The following is a 19,125-nucleotide window of genomic DNA, read 5'->3' on the forward strand; positions in this document are numbered from 1 at the left end:
TTATTCCTGTTCAAAATGTAGCTTCAATGCTAGCAAATACAAAGCCTTTACTACAGTCAGAGGGACCTGGCTAGGTTCCTACTCTTGAAATGAAGAAAGAGATTAGCCACACTAATTTGTCCAGTACTCTTCCAAAATGCTAAGCATGTTTGTACGAAGTGTGGCAAACATTGAACCTCATGGGTGTGAAATAAGGGGCTTCAGCAGAGAAACCAAGTAATTACAGACTTTTACAAAGAACATGAAGAAAAAAGAGTTCTAGTTTGAGTATTGTAAAAGTCAGTCATGTGGCCTTAGGCAAATCCCTTCACCTTTCATCATTTGTCGTGTAGGGATGACAAAACCCTGCTCTACCTTCCTCATAACACTGTTGTAAAAGTGTTGAAATACAATAAATGCGAAATTATGATGAAGTCCCAGCCAGGGAACTCTATTCATAGGAGTCGTTTTTTAAAGGTATGTAATAAAAGAGGCATATCTTCAGAAGAAAGACAGTTCACAACATATCTTGGAAATGAAATTCTCTTTGAGGTAGTTTACCTGATTTGTCTAGAGTGCATATTCCCAGTGGAAAGCCAAAAGAAATGCAGAGGATCACCAGTTCTAAGAAACCTCTGGAGCTGCATCTGTCTCTCTTTTTTAACAAGGAGCTCGTCAATTTGGCTTCTTCCCATTTCAACTTTTCTTGGCCCCTAACATAACAGGCTTGCTCCTTGTTATTCAGGGATAACAACATTGTCTCTGACAGAAAGGCCTGTCCTGTGATTATTACAAGTCCTTCAATATTCTGATATCATCTGTGATTATACTCGCTCTCTCAAATCTTCTCATAGACGGGGAAGAAATTCGTTTTGACCTAACCTTGTTTAAAAACACCCAAAATGGGGGGTGCCTGGGTGGCTCAGTTTGTTGAGCATCCGATTCTTGATTTCGGCTCAGGTTATGATCTCAGGCTTGTGAAATCAGGCCCCATGTCAAGTTCCGAGCTGAGTGTGGAGCCTGCTTATGATTCTCTCCCTCCGCCCCACCCCACCTCTCTCAAACTCTCTCTCTCATTAAAAAAAAAAAAAAAAAATCCAAAATGGCTCAAAATCCTATGTAGTCAGGCAAGAAAGCACACACCTAACTCTCCAACCACCAGACTCCAGACCTCTAGAGCGGAGTGGGTCAAACAGAAGCAGAATGTCTACGGAGCTACAAGATGAAGCAAAAGTATTGGATGTAATATAGATCTGGACTGGACAGATCTGGAGAGCCTTAAGGCTCTTCCACATCAGGACATCTTTAAAAAAGATCATTTTAGTCCATTGCTACCATGACATAGAGCTGAGGGTGCTCCCCTGCTTTAGTATCTGCCATCACAAATAATGAAAAGATATGCCATTTTAAGTGACATAGTTATTAAAAAGGAAAGTAGTTGTGGGATTAAAGTACTATATACCAAATAAATTTCTATGACAAATTAATTCTCACATTCTCACCCACATCTATTATTTTTCAAATTAAAATGATAATTCTTATAATAGCATGTCAAACTGGTAACAAAAACAATAATATGTGTACCTATTCTGCCCATGAAAATATCTCTCATCTTAAAAATTAGAGCATACATAGTACCAACTTTGAAAGTTTGTGTTTTTTTCTGTACTATAAAAGGGTTTTAATAAAAAACTATTATAAAGGTATAGAGTCAAGGTTTTTGAACTTCACCTAATTAATTTGATAGCTCCCAGCAACTCGGCTGTTGGCAAAGAAGTCATCTTCAGGAAAACCATGTCAAATGGGCGGTCCTTCAGCAGTGCGGCTGCCTGCCCCACATTCCTGATGGTTATGGTGACTTTTGCAATATTTGAAAAGGATTTCTGTGCAATATCTGCCAGGTACTGAACAGTGAGGTCTCCAACTAACAAGAGGTCTATTTTTGCCTGAAAGAGAAGAAAAAAGGCAGAAGTACCACATAATTAACATTTGAGCAGAGAGAAAATGTCATGTACAAGAGGATACAATAAATAAAGGTGATAAAGAACACAACGACTGACTCTACAAGTAGACTGAATGGTCCACTAGAAGCATCTCAGGGACGGGAACTATTAATTTCTTGCCTTCAGTACCTGGGGTCATGAATGGATCTGAAGGTCATGCTATTTTAAAAATACTTTTGCATACAAATGGTATTCTACTATGGCTTTCACACGGGTTTCTTTCTCATCCTAGGAACAACCAATAGGATTCTTAAGGCCCAGTTTCCCAATCACTCATCCTGCTCAAAAATCTGTTTACTAGTGAGAAAAACAAACTGGTGGCTCTCCCAAACCATTTATTTTGATGAAACATGCATTCCAGAAAACACAGTAAGCTCCAAATTCCTAAATTCCAAGAGACATGCATAGTATTTTCTTTAAATGGAATACACATGCTATTCAAAACCCAATATTTTGGGGCCAAAAAAAGCATCTTTCTTTCCTTTTGGGATTATTTTCAAGCATATTCAGTTAGAAAAAAATATAATTTCCATCTTCACATTTTCCTACATTTTATTCTCTACAGTTATTGAACACAATCCACTAAAACTGTCAAAAAAACAAGGATGCTTGAATTAATGCAAACAATCAGGAGACAGTGGGAAATGGCAGGCCACAGACAGGTCCATGTGAGAAAACAGATTTGGGAGCTGACCAGACTTGAAGCCTAAAGAAGTGGGTCCAAGAGTTGGAAACACCTATGAAGAGAAAGGCAGCTTGCCAAAGACACAAATCTGCAAGGCAGGATGCTGGGAAGGCTGTTCCACCATGGGGGTTCCACTCCCCTTCAGCCTGGTTTCCCAGGGGTGGGTGGAAGGAAGATTTGAGGTGCAAGAAACTAGTCAAGTTCAAAGTAAGCAAAACTTTGGCACTTCCCATTTCTATCTGCCTTCTAATTTTCTTCCTTCTTCTGTTAAAAAAGAAAAAAGTGTATCTTCATTTACTCATTTAATCCCCTCCTCAGAAGCAACCACTGTCAACAGTTTGGTCTATATCCTTCCAGATAATTTTATATATACACCTTTTTTCCATGAAGAGGTTATTATATTTTTAAAAGTGAGTTGCTTTTCTCACAGTAGTTCAACAATTCCTCAGGCCTTTTTTTTTTTTTAAATATTTTATTTATTTGACAGACAGAGATCACAAATAGGCAGAGAGGCAGGCAGAGAGAGAGAGAGGAGGAAGCAGGCCCCCTGCTGAGCAGAGAGCCCGATGCGGGACTCGATCCCAGGACCCTGAGATCATGACCTGAGCCAAAGGCAGCGGCTTAATCCACTGAGCCACCCAGGTGCCTTCCTCAGGCCTTTTTAAATGTTATCTTCATATGGATTCTACACATGTTCTCATGTTTGGTCCTAGATATTTCAAAGTTCTGGAGTCATTGTAAAGGGGATAGATTTTCTCACTCTCTGTATTTTCTAATTGATTACTACTAACACAGAGACTACTACTAATTTACAAAGAATTTGCTTCAAGAACTTTATGGTACTCTCTCTTTAGTTCCAATATGTTTTAGTTGATTCTTCTGAATTTTCTAGATATATAATCATATTGCTTTCAAAAATGATATTTTGTGTGGGGTGCCTGGGTGACTCAGGTGATTAATGGTCAGACTCTTGATTTTGGCTCAGGTCATGATCTCAGGGTCATGAGACCGAGTCCCATGATAGGCTCTGAGCTGGGCAAGAAGCCTGCTTGAGATTCCCTCTCTCCTCTCTCTCTGCCCCTCTCTCACCCTCCAATTGTGAGTATGCATGCACACTCTCTCTTTAAAAATAAAATAAAATAAAAATGACACATTTGTCCCTATATCCAGAATTTATGCTTTTATTCATTGATCTTAAACCATTGGCTAGAACATCCAAAACAATGGTGAATAGAAGTGACACTAGGCATTCTTCTCTTGTTTCCGAGTTTAGTGGAAATAATTCAATGTTTTTGCCACTAAATAGGATACAGAAAGTTTCTGGTCCAAACCGTCTACTGAATTAACGAAGTTTCTATTTGGAAGCTAAGAATTTTAAATCAGAAAGAGGTGCTGAAATTTACCAAATGCTTTTTTTGGATCAACATGATTATACTTTTTTCTCCTTTATTCTATATTCTGTTAGGTAGTGAATTACATTAATAGATTTCCTAATGTCATGCCATAATTCCCTTGCTGGGATAAACCTATAACGTGTAGACTAAATTCATTCATAGTATTTTAGATTTTTCCATCTATGTTCCTAAGTAAAACTGGATACAATTTTGTTTTATTGTATTGTCTTATCTGGTTTGGGTATCTCAGGGTCATGCCAGCTTTGAAGAATGAAACAGAAAGTTTCAATATTGTTCTATGGTCTTGAATATTTTATAAAACAGAATTATCTGCTTCTTAAAATTTAGATAAACATGTCTGCAGAATCTGGGCCTGAAGCCATTTACAGAGATGGATTTTAGAGTACATTTTACAATTCCTTAATGACTACCAATAAATTTAGATTTTCTACATTAAGTGAATTATGTTCACATATATATATATTTTAATTCATTTTATTCTTTTTAAATGTATTAGTTTTTAAATGTATATAATATTTATTATATTATTGTTATTCTTGCTTTCTAACTGGAGGATAATATATAATTAAATTTTCTTATCTTCTTTTCCTTGGCAATGCTTTATCAGAGGCTATAACGTGTGGTCCACCCTGAGAGCCACATGTGGCTATTTTTTTTTTTTTTTAAAGATTTTATTTATTTATTTGACAGAGAGAAATCACAAGTAGATGGAGAGGCAGGCAGAGAGAGAGAGAGGGAACCAGGCTCCCCGCTGAGCAGAGAGCCCGACGCGGGACTCGATCCCAGTACCCTGAGATCATGACCTGAGCCGAAGGCAGCGGCTTAACACACTGAGCCACCCAGGCGCCCACACATGTGGCTATTTAAATTTATGTTAACTGAAATTAAAGTTTGAAATTCACTTCAGTTGCATTAGCCTCATTTCAAGTGGTCAATATCCACATATGGCAAGTGGCTGCTGTATCAGACAGCATGATTATAGAACACTGTCATCACTGCCAAAAGTGCTTTTGGATGGCACAGTCCTCCAAGTGGCACTCTGTTGTTCCCCAAAGATTTTGATATATATTGTGTCTACGTTCATTCATTGTTAGTTTGTAATTTCACTTTATACTTCCATTTTAACCTCAGAGTTCCATTAAACACCTACCTGAACTGTTTTCAAATTTCAACAGTACGGTGTTTTTGGTTTTGGTTTTTAATTTTTTTGGCTATTGACTTATATAGTGACTTAAATGAGTGACTTATAGGGACTTAAATGAGTGACTTATATAGTAACTTAAATGAGTGACTTATAGTCACTCATTTCTTATTTCAGTGCATTGTTAATGCAAATGTATCCTACATGACTTCTTCTTAGAATGCATTGGTATTTTCTTTGTGGTGTAATACAGTTTTTGTTAATGTTCCATGGATACTTGAAAATAATGTGTATTTTCTGCTGGGCACATATGTGCTGGGCACGTATTCTCTATTTTTTAGACAGAACTTACTGTTTTGTTTCTTACTTTAGGTCTACTTCAACTTTCAGTTTATAAGATGTGGTAAAATCCTTCCTAATTATAGTTTATGAATTTATAAATTTCTCCAACTACAGACTGTATCTAATTTTTGGTTAGGTATATAGAGATTCATGATAATTATACATATTCACATAAAAACATAATTATAATATTTGATATATATTATATAATAACCTAAATGTTTATATGACATATTTTAAGTCTATAGATCATACATTGATAATTTTATGGGCAGGAAACTATATATTTGAAATATAATTTTTTGTCCTTTTAAATGTTTTTCACTTGAAATTTTTTCTAGTATATATTTTTCATATCTCTTTATTTATTTTTTTTTAAAGATTTTTATTTATTTATTTGATAGAGAGAGATCACAAGTAGGCAGAGAAGCAGGCAGAGAGAGAGGAGGGAAGCAGGCTCCCTGCTGAGCAGAGAGCCCGATGTGGGGCTCGATCCCGGGACCCTGAGATCATGACCTGAGCTGAAGGCAGAGGCTTAAACCACTGAGCCACCCAGGCGCCCCCATATCTCTTTATTTTGACCGTTTCTATATCATTTTAATTTTGTGTGAATTCTGTTAATAGTATGTATCTGAATTTTTAGGTTTCTTTCCATAATCTGTGATTTTAGTTTTAATGTAGGAATTTAATTAATTATATTAATGCATTAACTAATGTACGTTAACTATTATCATATAATATCAATTATAAAATTTTTATAACTTAATGTGAAATGGTCTTATTCCCTTCATTGGTTATTTCATGTTTCCCATCCACAGTAATTATGTTTCTTTTTCCCATGCCTTCTGTTAGGCTGATTGGATTTTCCTTTTTCCCTCTTGCTGTTCCCATAAGACTTCAGGAGTTAAACCCCTTATTTCTGTTACTTAATAGTGGCATGAAGGCTCACAATCCAGTGCTAGTTTTGCCTGGTAAATATTTCCAAGGTCAAAAATCCCTTGCCTCTGAAGCTTGAAGCTATTAGTCCATTTTCTTCTAGCATCCAGTTGTTGATAAAAAGAATGAGCTGCTTTGTTTTCCCGTCTGTGCTTTTCTCTTTATGCTACCAGTTCTGATGGTTTTCTAGGATGTGTCTGAGCATAGGTCTTATTCATCCTACTTGGCACTCAGTGGAACTTTGGCTCTGTAAGTTTCCTTCCATTTCCCAATTCACTCCGTCTTCATCCCTCCTTGGCAATCTCCCACTAGATGTGGGGCATCCACAACTGATTCTTCATGTCTCTGCTTTTCTCAAAGAGAGTCCCTTAACTTCATTTTTTATATCACCAGCTCATTCTTCATTCCTTCCAAAGATTTTCATGACTTCAGTTCATTTAATGTGAATTGCTCACTTCTAAGATTTTTCTTTTTTGGTACTTCCTCATAACTTGCTATTTTTAGGATGTGATACCCTCACCGAGAATGCAAATCAGAATTTCAGAAGTTTTTTCTATTCCCTTAATAACCTGTCTCTGGAATAGTTGTGTCTAGTGTCTGCATTTGTGTCTAGTTCTGTTAATGTCTGGAGATCCTTGGTTATTCAGACATAAGTATGAATCAAGGACGAAGTCATCATGTACAAGTAGTCTCCCCAGTGGCTGCTTCTTTGAAGGGACAACTGTAGGCTTGGTGTGTGTGGGTAAGACAGTGGAAGCAAGGCTGGAGACCAGAGAGCCTGAGGCCAGCTCACTGTCAAAATAATAACGGAAGGCAATACTCTGAAAGCCAAGTACTTTAGTCTATTTCCTTCCCGGGCAGACCTGCCATTCCTTTATTTCTCCCGGCCAATTATAAAGTTCTGGATATTACCAACACTAGGAACCCAGGTCCCACATACAGTTCATTCTCTTCAGGATGAAGTAGGAGTGAGCTGGGAGAGTCTAGGGGCCCACCTCGCCCAGGTGATCTGCATATACCTAATTCATCACCAGGTGAGCCCACTCTGGTCAACTTTCATCAGTTTCCTCTAACATTCAGCCTCGCCTGCCACTAGAATTGTTTTCCCTCTGACTTTCTTCTTTAGAACTTTTAAGCCATGGTTTTGTACTTTTCTTTTAATGGCAATTTGATCACATCTGCTTTCTAAATTTCAAGTTTCCCTGTGGATTTTTTTTTTTTTTTTAATGGTCAGAAAGAAGCTGCTTTAAGCCAAGATTCCATGAAGTGCTGTACATTGCATTTGGTTAAGTCAACCTTGGACCTCTAATTTGGATTACCTGCTGCCTCTCCCTCACCGCCACACCCCCCCCACCTGTCACACACACACACACATTCCCTTTTTCCCCCCATGTTTCCTTGTTGAAGGTATCAGCTCATGGTTAAGTATGTCCTACTCTGGGGTCTGGGTGGGACCAGGAGGTTGATTTGCGTGCTCCATTCACCATCAGGACCCAGTCTCACTCACCTGCCCCACCCTGTTTTAAACAGGTAAGAATTCAAACTCCTTAGCATAGCCTTTCAATAGCTTGGTATCAACCCATGTCACTAGTCTTATTTCCTTCTATTTCCCTCAAATGTCCTATGTTCTAAGAAGGTAGCATAACACTTGGGAATTTCTACAGTACAGAGTATCAGGACCCTTCTAGAATGTTTCCTTTTCATTTAAAAAATATCCTCCATCTCCAATAGCACTTTAGGAGCAATGTGGGACTCAAAGCTACTGCGATGCCTTTGAGCTCAGATTATGAATCTCCACTGTAGCACAGGGCTTCTTCTATACCAATATAGTCTTTTGTGAACCAAATGCCAAGAATTGTAATGGTCATTAACAAGTGATCATGAAAGGAGCGATTATGGTTTTGCTTTTTAATTAATGTGGTTAACTGAAGCAACCTATGAATGTCCAAAACTAAGCTATCTACTACAGACAAGGTGACCATTTATCTTCTAAACTGAGACACTTTTGAGAGGGAAAGAGAGTGCTATTAATAACTGCACTAAAATAGTACATATAAACAAAGGTGTACTGGGCTATTAATAACCTGTAAAACTTTCTACTACCAACATTTATTTTCTCTTTCCTTTAAAACATCCTGCCACTTTGCATCACTTAAATATGGATGTTATCTGTATTCTCTCCCCAGAGAGAATTATTGAGCCCCTGCTGCATGGCAGATGCTGTGTTGCAAATACAAAGTGAACAGACAGACTAGGTCCCTGCCTTCACGGGACTGACATTCTAATCCTTTTTTTTCCTGCTGCTATGTATAGCTTTCAGTCTTCAGAGCACAGGAAGAATCATGTATAAGCCTCAGTTCTACCAAAGCTACTACTGATTCTTTTTCAAGAGCTGGATGCTGTGGGCAGAGGGCAAAGGCTTTCGAGGCACACAGACCAGGTTCTGTTCCAGCTACTTACTAACAGCTTTGAGTAAGACCCTTGTGATCCTCGTCTGAAAGGTGATAATACTTAAATCCAAAGGCTGTTACCCTGTTAGGACCATGTTCTGTATTTGGTAGTTATGGCCATGTTTTCTGAAATAATACCAAGCCTGCACACAGAAAACATCCAGTCAATCGGATGGGGAAGGAAGGAAGTGGAATTAGAGGGGGAACATGTGTCCCCATCAAGTGGTGAAACCGCCCTAAATCAAATGGCTCTTTCATTATGTTGAGCCATGGAGAAGGGGAAACAGGGCCCAAAGAGGAGAAAAGCCTTAAATAACAGAAAACAGCAGCTAACTTGAACCCTTTCCTACCAGTGCAGTCAGTGGCTAATTTCCCCAGAATCTCTCAGCTACTACAGAGAGAAGTCAAGAGCAAGCTCTGAAGAGCAGGCCATGAGGGAGATCAGAGAGGAAAGATCCAGAAAGTGATAAGGCCATACAGCACCACTAACAGGCCGTTTTGCATAAACGTCTACAGTTCTGCGCCATGATGCAAGGCAATTTACAGAGGAGCATGAAATAAAGCAGCTCTGGAAAGAACTTATTTGCTATCCTGCCAAAGGCTTCCTTCCCTGTCCTACAAAACTGGTGCCATAGCACATGTGGAATGTTAACAATCAGACAAATTAGAACACTGCCCTAGTCCACTATCCTAAGGTACCTTAAATTAACTGAATAGCTTCTAATCAACATAAATCTGAATATTCATGCAGTTAAAAATATCTTGTTGGCAGAGTAATATGAACACAGGTGATGAGAAGAATCCACTGATAGGAATAATAAAATGAAAACGAACAAAACTTTCTATGACATTTTGCTTTGGGAAACTGCCTTTTTTAGTACATCCAAGATTTTCACCTGTGAGCATCACAACTTCGACTGATGGTGGGACTTTATTACATGGGAAATTTTTTTCTATTTGAATTGCTTACTGCACTTTTTTTTTTTTTAAACAGAAGCAATGCATATACATCGAGAGATACTGGAAAATTGTTTTTAAAAAGCCTAAAGAGGAAATAAAAAGTATTTTCAATTCCACCTTTCGGAGATAAACACTGCTAACACCTTGGTATAGATCGTTGAGGTGTAGGCAGTTTTAAAATTTCGACACAATCGTCACCTCTGGTCTACATCCACTCAGTTTGATTGCTAAATCACAACATCACGCAGGGCACTCCAGTCTCCACCATGTTTAAAACACTGGATTTCCATTTGCAATCTGCAGCAGGCTAAACCCTTAATTAGTAACAGCAGGTGATGATGTAGTTAAAGCAAATCACTCCTCCATTTTAGTGAGTTGTTATTTATGTCACTCTTATCACCAGGAGCAGAGCTGACAATCAGCAGCAGCTGCATGGGCTGGTGCTCTCACAGGGCAATTGCTGGCCTCTGGTTTCCCCAGGAGTCAAGGGATTTAAACAGCTCTATCTGAAGAAACTGAGCAAGCCTCTCTTCAAATGCAAACAAAAGGTTCGGTTGGGGCTTCAGACCTTCGTTAAGGGTAGGAAGACTCGATCATTTCTGCACAACTGGATAATCAGATATTTTATGCAGAATTTTTTTTTTTTTAAAGATTTTATGTATTTATTTGACAGAGAGAAATCACAAGTAGATGGCGAGGCAGGCAGAGAGAGAGAGGGAAGCAGGCTCCCTGCCCAGCAGAGAGCCCGATGCGGGACTCGATCCCAGGACCCTGAGATCATGACCTGAGCCGAAGGCAGCGGCTTAACCCACTGAGCCACCCAGGCGCCCCAGAATTTTATTTTGTGCAGCTTTGCCTAATCCTGCACCATAAAATACTATTTTTCCTTCGAGTTTAAATTGGTGCGTCCGTTTTGAAAACCGATTAAACTGGTCCACTTCAAAGTGGTCATTTCAGAAAGCTTGTGATTAAGGAATGAGATTTAAGTACACAGAACATTCTAAGGGCAACAAAACTTCAGGCAGCCCAAAAGTTTTGCTTCTCCTATTTCTCTATCCAGAAATAATAATAATAATAATAATAAAGCTAACACCAGATTGCCTTGCTTTCTGAAATGGGCGAGGCTTTATGCTCTCTTTCTGGAGGGCTAATCATCATCAACTAACTTCCTTCCTGCCTTCCTCCCTCCCTCCCTCTCTTTTTCTTTCTTTTATTCTAAACCAGTCATGGTTTTATGCTTCTGCTAAGGGGAAGATAAATCAGATGCTTTCAAAAGAGGCCAGTGGGCTTTTTGAGTTCCCCGGAGGGTGGGAGGATGTGTGAACAGCACAGATGCCTTTTCCCGCCAACGGGCTTTGGTTTCCAGGCACAACTGCCGGTTTGGGTGTAAGCCTGGGGAAGGACATGCAAGGACTTTTTGGACCCAATGCCCGCAGGCGAACTGAAAAAAGCATGCCAAGCTGTGCAGAAACAAGCATGCTCAAAATAAGCTTTCCCGGGTTAAAAACACTTTTCCTATATTCAAAGTAAAACCAAAGTTGTCGTCATTCCCATTCTGGAATACCTACTAAATTCCGCTCCCGGGTAAGCCTCCCGGTGGCTGGCTTGAAAATTGGGAGTTTGGGAAGCGTCAAGCGCCAGAGAGGCATGTCTGTGTAACAAAACCGCTCAGCCGGCCTCCTCTCCGGCCTCCCGCCTCGGGGACCGGCTCAAGCCCCTGGAAGTGGCCCTCCTGGAGTCCTGCTCCTCGGCGTCCCCCAAATGAGAGATGGCTGTGCGGGCCAAGGGGGCCACCGGGCTCAGGGCCCGCGCGCGGCTACAAACAGCGCAGCTGCCTCCCCTTCCTCCTCCTCTTACCTGGCCAGAGATTTGGCCGCGCTCTGGGCGGATAATTGAGGCCGCCATGGCCTGTTTGTTGCCCACGTGCCGGGTCCTGGGGCAGGAGAAACTCGGCCAAGCCTCTGCGTCCTGGCCGCCCGCTCCGCCGCTCTGATGGCTCGTGGTCCGCAGCTGTGGGTGCGTACGCCCCCACCCCCGCCCCCACACCCCACCCCCCTAGCCCCGGCCTGCCTTAAAGTGGCCCTGCTGCCCCGGGCCTGGGCACCTGGGGGAGCTGCAGGCTGCTGGAAGGGGCCCTGCGGGACCTGGGCTGGGGGAGGGGCTGCGGGGGGCTCCCAGGGAGAGGGGTGTCCAGGGTGTCTTGAGGGGTCCTTGGTAGACCCTGTCACTGCGTCACTGGCACGCCGCCCACACTCAGTTCCAGTCCCCGTAATGCAGGGCGGTCACACAGCGCCAGGCTTTAGTAGAATGCCATTCTCGCCCGGAGAAAGCGGAAGCGTTGCCTCGCTCAGGCTGTTCTAAAAATCTTTATAGCTTAGGGGAAATCTTTAAAGTTTTAAATATTAAGGATTAGCAAACTTTTTTGTTGTTGTTCTTTATCCTTGATAAATATATGTAGAGGCTAGAGAAGGCAAGTGCTGTTAGTGCTTTCTTTCCCAGTCACTAAGAAATTAAATTTTTAGAAGCATTTCATTTTGTCCGGTCACTCCACATGGTCCCCATTTTCTCAACTGGGAAAGTTCGACAATCCCAAAAAGCCTTCTGGTAGCTCCTGGTGTGTAACTCAATTTATTCAGCCTTGGCTAGACATTTGATGGGAGTGCCAGGACTTGTAGGGGAATCCTTTCTCTTGCAGGTCTTAACTACTGCTCCCATTGCCAAAAGTTAAAGTTGGGGGGTGGTGCATGAGAATGAGGTAGAGAATGGTATCTGGTGGTTTGTCACTTTGGATTTCCCTAGACTCTGGATTTCACTTGAACATGTTACACAAATGTGCTCTCCTAGAATTACCAGTGCCTGCTGTCTCTGGGCAAGTCTTTGGTTGGTTCCCTGAGCAGGTCGTGCTATGTTCTGAGGGCCTGATATTGACCATGAGAACGTGCAAAAATATTATTGTAGTTTTCTGATTTTGAGGGGGAAGAAAAGGTGTGCAGATGTTTCTGATGGAATCATTCTGCAATATTTTTGGAAGTAAATGTACACATTTTAATAGTTAACGAATTTTGGCTCTTTGTTTTTCCAGTTAATAGGAAACTGAGTATCTGGATAAATATCTGTGAGGCAGTTAGTTTTTTTACCAATATTGGGCAAAAGTGCCCATGCACTGTGTTGGGGACGGGTGTGTGTGTGTGTGTGAACTGAGGCAGCTTTGAGCATTTCCCCCCTGTATGATAATCAAGGCACTGCTCCAGGGGTGGAGATGAGCAAATCTGATCTAATATTGACAAAGACACTGCTGTAATTGACACAGACTCATTGTTATTTTATTTTAAAGATTTTATTTATTTATTTGACAGAGCAAGAAATTGCAAGTAGGCAGAGAGGCAGGCAGAGAGAGAGAGAGAGAAGCAGGCTCCCTGCTGAGCAGACAGCCCGATGTGGGCCTGGGTCCTAGGACCCTGAGATCAATGACCTGAGCTGAAGGCAGAGGTGTAACCTACTGAGCCACCCAGGCAGCCAACTCATTGTTTTTAAACAATGAGGAAGCAATGCCCCCAAGTCTATGTGAGAAGGAATAACCATTCCTTTGTTGGAAAAAGCAAGAAAAAAGAAATCTCTCCAGTATCCAAAATATAAGATTACAAACTTCATAGAATCAACTTAGATATTTTAAAAGTTTCCAATCTCCTAAAATAGAGACAAAGAAGCAGATATCTTCTATAAAACAACTGGGGGTGATTTTGCCCCCCAAGGGATATTTGCCATTTCTTGGTTGTCACAACTGGTATCTAATAGGTAGAGGTCAGGGATGCTACTAAACATCCCACAATACACAGGACAGCCTCCTACAACAGAGAATTATCTGACCCAAATTGTCCTGAGTGCTGAGATTGAGAAACTCCACTATAAACCTTCTAAGTTATAACATAGAATGCAAAGCATTTAATTCTTTGTCACCTTTAACATTGAGTCATACATATATTACTGGGCAGAAAAGTGGGCAGATGGATGCTCTCTGTAGTTACCAAAAATAATACACTAATTATACTCTTGATGGAAAATTGAATATGATGAATTATAAAATAGGACAAGAATAATTCTACACAGAGAAATGTACTTTAAAACCTACACTCAAGGGTACCTGGGTGCCTCAGTCGGTGGAGTGTCTGTCTGACTCTTGGTTTCAGCTCAGGTCATGATCTCAGGGTCGTGAATTCCAGCCTACGTTGGGTTCTGCCCTCAGTGTGGGATCCGCTTGAGATCCTCTTCCTTTCCCTCTGCCTTGCCCCACCATTTGCACTCTCTCTCTCAGATAAAAATAAAACTTGCACTCCAAATTAAGTTGTTTCTTAAAATACAGCTTTCTGGGGTCCCTGGGTGGCTCAGTTGGTTTAGTATTTGACTTTGGCTCAGGTCATAGTCCTGGAGTCCCAGGAACAAGCCCCGAATTGGGCTTCCTGCTCAGTGGGGAGTCTGCTTCCCCCTCTGCCCCTCACCTTGCTCATATTCTCTTGCTCTCTCTCAAATAAATAAATAAAAACTTTTAAATATATAGTTTTCTGGTCATTTAAGATTATTAGCATTCAGAGTATATGCTTTACATTATTTTCCCTTCCAATTATGTATTCTTCACAATAAGCATACAACCCTGAATAGGTTTGTAAGTACTATAGTATAATGTTCTGTTCAAATGAGCTCTTGAAAAGAACCTATGCTTAAAATGTTGGGAATTTTTCCACCCAGCTATTTTATAGGAACTAATATATATAAAGCTATGTCCAGTATTATGCTTACCTGGCTTGTTCTCAGAAACACAGAAATTTAGAACTCCACGAGACCCAAGAGATTACCTAATTGCCCTTCCCTTTCAAAGATGCTGAGGCCCGAACAATGTTCTCATAAGTAGGACTCTTGTAAGTAAGCCAGAGAGGTAACTAATTGCAATCATTTTACTAACAATTTTTTACATTTAATAACGCACCAAATTCTTTTTTTTTTTTTTTTTAAATTTGGTGTCAAAACCTGGGAGATAATACACTTTAGAACACTATGCTTACACTATCTTTGGAATATTAAATCCAGGAGTCTACTCTAACTTGACTAACCATTAAGCTCTATTACAGAATTATAAGCAAGGATATTTTCATAATATTAACTGAGGAAGGTGATTTTACTTCCACATATGCCAACTTCCCCTCCTCTTTTCAAGCAATTCATTATAGAAGAGGCAGAATAATCTTTGAAAATATAAACTGAAATATTAGCTCCCTTTCTCAAAATCATCCCCTCAAAAAAAATCCCAATTCTTTTCCATGTCCAACAAGACTTTATATCATCTGACTCGACCTCTCCAACCGTACGTATCTTCTGCCATTCTTACGACTTTTCAAGGCCTCTAGTCACACTGCCTTCTTTGGAGAGTACCAGGTAAGTGCAAACCAACACTTCGTCCCGGTTCTTTCTTCTGCTTAAATGTTCTTATTTCTTATTTCTTGTTCTGTTTTCCCCTCAGATTGCTCCATTTCATTTATTTTTGTTATGAAGTCACCGCAAGCATTCCCTATCAGAATCTAATCCTTTACTCTATTTTTCATAGCACATGTATTTGTTTTTACTTATCTTTCTCTCCTCTCGTGGACAGAGAATCTGTCTGTACTATCCGCTGCCATCACCTTAGCCTGGCTCATAGCAGGCACTTATTTGAATGCATCAGTAGCTGCCTGGTCTATGTAGACTTGGGTTCGGGTCTTTCTGCCTATGATCTGTCCTCTATTTCACAATGCTACTCATTTTGTAGTGGAAAGAAAAAGACAAGGTTTGGAGGAAAGGAAAAAATATTGTTTGTACCAAAACAACAACGTTGGTATCTCATAGTTGGAAACTAATATAAATTGTGTTGGTTGTGTCACAGAAAAGATGAAAGATATTTTAAACCTGTCCTTTCCATGTTAAAAAATGTGCAAATGTTTATCAAATTATATTTTCATTCCTCACTGTGGCATTAGGGCCCACGTTATCTTGCCCAATTTGGCTTTCTAGATTCAGCTTTTAATCAAGTTGACGAGATTTGTTTCTATTCCCTGAAAATGTCCTGGGATTCCTCCCAACAGTGTCCAGTGTAGGAGCTCCACAATCAGGTTGAGTAATTTCATTCTTTGGAACTTCAGGGTCAGTGGGACAGATCATTTCAAGGCTCAAGACATCCTGAGCTACTTCTAAAGGACAGTATTTTCCAGAAAACCTCTGTGAGCACAGATCACTAATTTGGGAACTCCCCTGGATATTTCCTCTGATCCTTCCCAGCTTCTAATTCATCTTTGCCCTGGTCTTCTTTGATTCTGACCTCAGTCTAAAAACTTTACCTGTCCTGTGATCCCTGTGTCCAAAAGGCTCAGACCTCTCCTGCTTGCCTGCCTCCTTCCTGCCTCTGGCTTAGTTCTCCCAAACTGCAGGTTCAGTTCTGACAACCACCTACCCTAAGCATTCTCCTTTCCCTTGTCTCGGGGTCTCTCCGACACTACCCTCTCTCTTTCTCCTTTTGTGAGCAATCTGGGAAGACAACAGGAAAATTCTCAAAGAATTCTTAATTTCATCTTACACTTCTGTTCAACAATTAGAACTATGTTCTAGTAGAATGTTAAGGCAGAGGTTGTTTTATTAGACTTCATATCCTAATATCGAGAATATAGAGGGTGATCAATAAATACATGTTTTCCCTGATGAATTAGGAACCATTGCCAGCAGACAGCAATAAAGGTCAGAAATTGGCAACTTCCAGTGATGTCCTATAGTCATCTCAATAAGAGGTGACAGTTTTCTCATCATTCAACACATCAATTTGGTTTTTTGTGTTTTTTTTTTTTTTTTTTTTAGATTTTATTTGTCAGAGAGAGAAAGAGAGAGCACACAAACCGGGGAAGCAGCAGGCAGAGGGAGAAGCAGGTTCCCTGCCGAGCAAGGAGCCCAATGCGGGACTTGATCCCAGGACACTGGGATCATGACCTGAGCTGAAGGCAGACGCTTAACTGACTGAGCCACCAGGCATCCCCGCACCAATTTGTTTTCAAAAAATAGGAGTTAGTTTAACTAAATTAAAATGAGGCAAAGGCCTCATTTTAACCACAAGTCTTTGCTAGGAATTGTGGAGCTATACCAAAGTGACACTCTAATGCTGGTTGGGGGACTCTGTCACACAAGGTTCAGAGAGAGGCTGGCCACTGATTAAGTGGGAGGGCATCCTCCCAGGGCAACAACACAGCAGAGCCGTTAGAAGCAGCCCCCACTGGGATTATTGATTAGGGCTCTACTACCTAGCAGATCACGTAGTTACAAAATAACTAGTTTTTCTTTGGTCACAATGACCGCCAACTTGAAGTCAGGAGGAATTTCTGTAACACAAAGAAGTCAGGCAGTCTTAAAGGAGAGAAGTTTCTTGTATGGGAAGGTAGGGGATAAAATGAAGGAGAAAAAAATGTAGTTCACACTTTCCTTGTGAATACTTAGATGTATATGAATGATTCAAAAGTCAGGAGTAATTTTTATTTTTTATTGTGGAAAATTTTGTACATATTCAAGAGTACACATATTACAGATGTCAATATAAAGTATATAAATGTAAATACATATGACCCCACCTAGCAGATACTACCAATAATTTTGAAATCTTTTATGTGTTTCTCCCATTCCCTTTCTCTTTTCTTTCCCCCAAGATCTAAAGATTACTTACTTATTGATTTTTTAAATTTAATTTTCTTTAGCTACTAAAACCTAAATGGATTATGCTCTGAGAGAGAAATAAACCTTTTTGTTATGCCTCTGAAGTCTGGAATTGTTTCTTATAGTCATAATGCAGAATAACTTGGATTTAGGTGCTGCATTAACAAAATACTAAAATAAAGCAAGTGGGGAGGCATTAACTTAGCAGATCTGTTGTGGGAGGTCGGGCAATGTGTAATAGAGGCCTGAACTTCCCTGTTACACAGAGCAGACTGAGTGCTTGCCAAACCTGTAGGTCAAGGAAAAGATGTTCCCGACAACCTACCACTAACGATTTGTGATGTATGTTACTGACTGCCTTTGACAGGGCAGAAGAGAAGATGAACTTAGGATATGACGAGCCAGTTTGCAAGGAGAAAAAGAAATAGGGTCTGAGGGAGAGTCTAGAAATCTGGGGCATCAAAGGGCATTCAAGGGTTGGAAAGGCCAATGCCTTTAGACCCCAAAAAGCAAGAGGTAAGACAGAGAAGGGTTTTGAGCAATGGGAGGCCACTAAAGCAGCCTTGGGCAAAGATCAGATTATGGGTGTTAAATTTACACCCTGACCTATTAGCTGCAAGGTAGCTGCCATTAGGTAGAAAGAGGTATAGGCCAAAGAAACAAATAATGCTCTGAAATGATCATTATTATACATTCAATTGCTAATATTTTGATGGGATTATATTATTCAAGAAACCATAAACTTTGACTAAAAGCTTTTGACTATTTGAACTGTGAAGCCATGTCAGGATACTTATGTTTGTTCCAACAGAAAATGAACTCTAAAAGCTGTGGATCCCCAAAGGTGGGCTACATGCAATAATTCAGGCCCACAAGTGTCTTCCATCTGTGGTTCTACCATCCCCTGGAGTCTTGGCATTTACTTCTCAACCCTAGACATCCACTCATCAAACAAAATTCTCAAGAAGCACAATGAAGAACGATCACCTGGGAGGTTTTTACGGGCCAGTCACAGAAATGACATGTATCATGTATTGTTTAGATTATACTGCCTTAAAGTCAATCACAAGGCCACACCTAGCTGCACACAAAGCTTCACAGATGTTATTTCTAAACATGGCAGCATATACATTACTCACTACCCAATAGTGTTTTTCACAAATAGATCACTAAAAATAAAGTCATGTATGCACCAGGCACTGGTAGACAGTGTGTTTCCCACATGGAAAATGTGGCCTTGTTCTGTCCTACTAGAAAAAAGGTAAGTCTGGTAAGCACATGGCAGTTTTCACCACAGTCTATCAATTTGATCACCAAATATCCTTTTGTTCCTTTCTTCCCAGAATACACTTAGCTCCCCACCAAGAAATACAAGACAAAGCTCTGTCTAATCATTTTATGCAGTGTAAGATTCAGCGGTTAAGGTGAAAAAATTTATTTAGGTGATAACATTAAAAAAAAATGTTATAGGGCACCCAGGTGATTCAGTTGAGTGATC

The 19,125-nt window shown here is 40.3% G+C and overlaps 1 protein-coding gene across 1 annotated transcript in view; it reads right to left on the minus strand.

Moving 5' to 3' along the window:
• Positions 1 to 19,125, minus strand: part of LOC122907435 (spermatogenesis- and oogenesis-specific basic helix-loop-helix-containing protein 2-like) — a 114,953-nt gene that overhangs the window by 39,111 nt on the left and 56,717 nt on the right. Inside the window, 2 exon segments of the mRNA XM_044250296.1 lie at positions 1,711 to 1,925; positions 11,769 to 11,844. Of these exon segments, the coding sequence (XP_044106231.1) occupies positions 1,711 to 1,925; positions 11,769 to 11,844 (291 nt within the window).

The sequence above is a fragment of the Neovison vison genome, chromosome 5 (assembly GCF_020171115.1).
Source record: "Neovison vison isolate M4711 chromosome 5, ASM_NN_V1, whole genome shotgun sequence".
NCBI lineage: Eukaryota > Metazoa > Chordata > Mammalia > Carnivora > Mustelidae > Neogale > Neogale vison.